At 40.5% G+C, this 2,366-nt stretch overlaps 1 protein-coding gene across 1 annotated transcript; it reads left to right on the forward strand.

Moving 5' to 3' along the window:
* Window positions 1-666: 666 nt before the first annotated feature.
* LOC117077796 (eukaryotic translation initiation factor 2 subunit 2-like) lies at window positions 667-1,478 on the forward strand. The gene has a single exon (XM_033201406.1). It carries the CDS (start codon window positions 667-669, stop codon window positions 1,393-1,395), a length of 729 nt encoding a protein of 242 aa, XP_033057297.1. The 3' UTR covers window positions 1,396-1,478.
* The last annotated feature ends 888 nt before the right edge of the window (window positions 1,479-2,366 follow it).

Here is a 2,366-nt window from a genome sequence, read left to right on the forward strand (position 1 = left end):
GATGAGTGCATGTCCTTTGTAGGGACATACATGCAGCTGGAAACCACTATTCTCAGCAAACTATTGCAAGGACAGAAAACCAAACACCGCATGTTCTCACTCATAGGTGGGAACTGAACAATGAGAACAATTGGACACAGGAAGGGGAACATCACACACCGGGGCCTGTTGTGGGGTCAGGAGAGGAGGGAGGGATAGCATTAGGAGATACACCTAATGTAAATGATGAGTTAATGGGTGCAGCACACCAACATGGCACATGTATACATATGTAACAAACCTGCACGTTGTGCACATGTACCCTAGAAGATAAAGTATAATTAAAAAAAATAAAAATAGGCATTTCCAACGCTTGGAGGAGAGGGCGGGGTGTCGTTCCCTTTAGCTGATGCAAGAGCCTAGTGCGGTGGTGGGAGAGGTATCGGCAGGAGCAGCGCTGCTGCCGGAGCCTGGGGCTGACCCGTCTGACTTCCCATCCGTGCTGAGCCCACTTGAGCCGCAGCCATGTCTGGGGACGAGAGACGGAGTTTTACCATGTTAGCCAGTATGGTCTTGATCTCCTGACCTCGTGATCCGCCCTCCTCAGCCTCCCAAAGTACTGGGATTACAGGCGTGAGTTACCGCGCCCAGCCTCCTGCAATTTCTACTCTATCAGGTGTCTGCCCTATGATTTTTTATCTTACTATGAGCAAGAAGAAAAAGAAGAAGAACCCTTTTATGTTAGATGAGGAAGGGGATACCCAAACAGAGGAAACCCAGCCTTCAGAAACAAAAGAAGTGGAGCCAGAGCCAACTGAGGACAAAGATTTGGAAGCTGATGAAAGGGACACTAGGAAAAAAGATGCTTCTGATGCTCTAGATGACTTGAACTTCTTTAATCAAAAGAAAAAGAAGAAAAAAACTAAAAAGGTATTTAATATTGATGAAGCTGAAGGTGTAAAGGATCTTAAGATTGAAAGTGATGTTCAAGAACCAACTGAACCAGAGGATGACCTTGACATTATGCTTGGCAATAAAAAGAAGAAAAAGAAGAATGTTAAGTTCCCAGATAAGGATAAAATATTAGAGAAAGATGAAGCTCTAGAAGATGAAGACAGCAAAAAAGATGATGGTATCTCATTCAGTAATCAGACAGGCCCTACTTGGGCAGGCTCAGAAAGAGACTACACACAGGAGGAGCTGCTGAATCGAGTGTTCAATATCATGAGAGAAAAGAATCCAGATATGGTTGCTGGGAAGAAAAGGAAATTTGTCATGAAACCTCCACAGGTTGTCCGAGTAGGAACCAAGAAAACTTCTTTTGTCAACTTACAGATATCTCTAAACTATTACATCGTCAGCCCAAACATCTCCTTGCATTTTTGTTGGCTGAATTGGGTACAAGTGGTTCTGTAGATGGTAATAACCAACTTGTAATCAAAGGAAGATTCCAACAGAAACAGAAAATGTCTTGAGAAGATATATCAAGGAATATGTCACTTGTCACACATGCTGATCACTGGACACAATCCTACAGTAGGACACGCGACTCTATTTCCTACAGTGTGAAACTTGTCATTCTAGATGTTCTGTTGCCAGTATCAAAACCGGCTTCCAGGCTGCCACGGGCAAGCGAGCACAGCTCTGTGCCAAAGCTAACTAATTTGATAATCACTGATTTTGCAAAGCATGTTGTGGAGATGTGACTGGACAGGTTTGCCATCAGAGTGGATATACCATTGTATTAAAAACAAGATAAAAAAGCTGCCAAGATTTTTGGCGAGTGGCTTGTTGGTCTGAAGTCCTTGCAAGACGCTGATGTTCAAGCTGTTGACATACTCATTGCCTACCTTAACACCTGTCAGAGAAATGTGATATGGGGTAAGGAGGTGCTTTTTAAAAATCGTTCATAGACTTCTGTAAAATGCACGATAAATTAAAGTTATTATAACAGTGATTTTTCAAAAATAAATTAATTAATTAAATAAGTATTTTCCACTAAAAAAAAAAGATGGGTTACAAACAGAACCTGTTTCGTAAGGCTGCTGTAAGGATTAAATAAGAAAATTATCTAAATCAGAATTCCTGGCACATCCTAAGTGTTCAATAAATATTAGATACTATAATTATCTTTCATAAAAAAAAAAAGAAAATGCCCGTTGGTGTTCTTTGGATCTAATTAGGCCCACACAACACCAAATTCAATCAGTTCATTAAATTTGTTTATTTCAAGTTTTAAAATTGACAGAATATGCCCAAACACAACATTATTAAAAGCTAAATAGTTTAATCATTCATATTCGCCCTGAAGGTACTGTTCTTGACAGTTAGCTATAGTCTACTAGCAAAACAGAAACAAATTCAACCACTGCCATTCATCTTCCCAG

The sequence above is a fragment of the Trachypithecus francoisi genome, unplaced genomic scaffold, assembly GCF_009764315.1.
Source record: "Trachypithecus francoisi isolate TF-2019V2 unplaced genomic scaffold, Tfra_2.0 Lachesis_group0, whole genome shotgun sequence".
NCBI lineage: Eukaryota > Metazoa > Chordata > Mammalia > Primates > Cercopithecidae > Trachypithecus > Trachypithecus francoisi.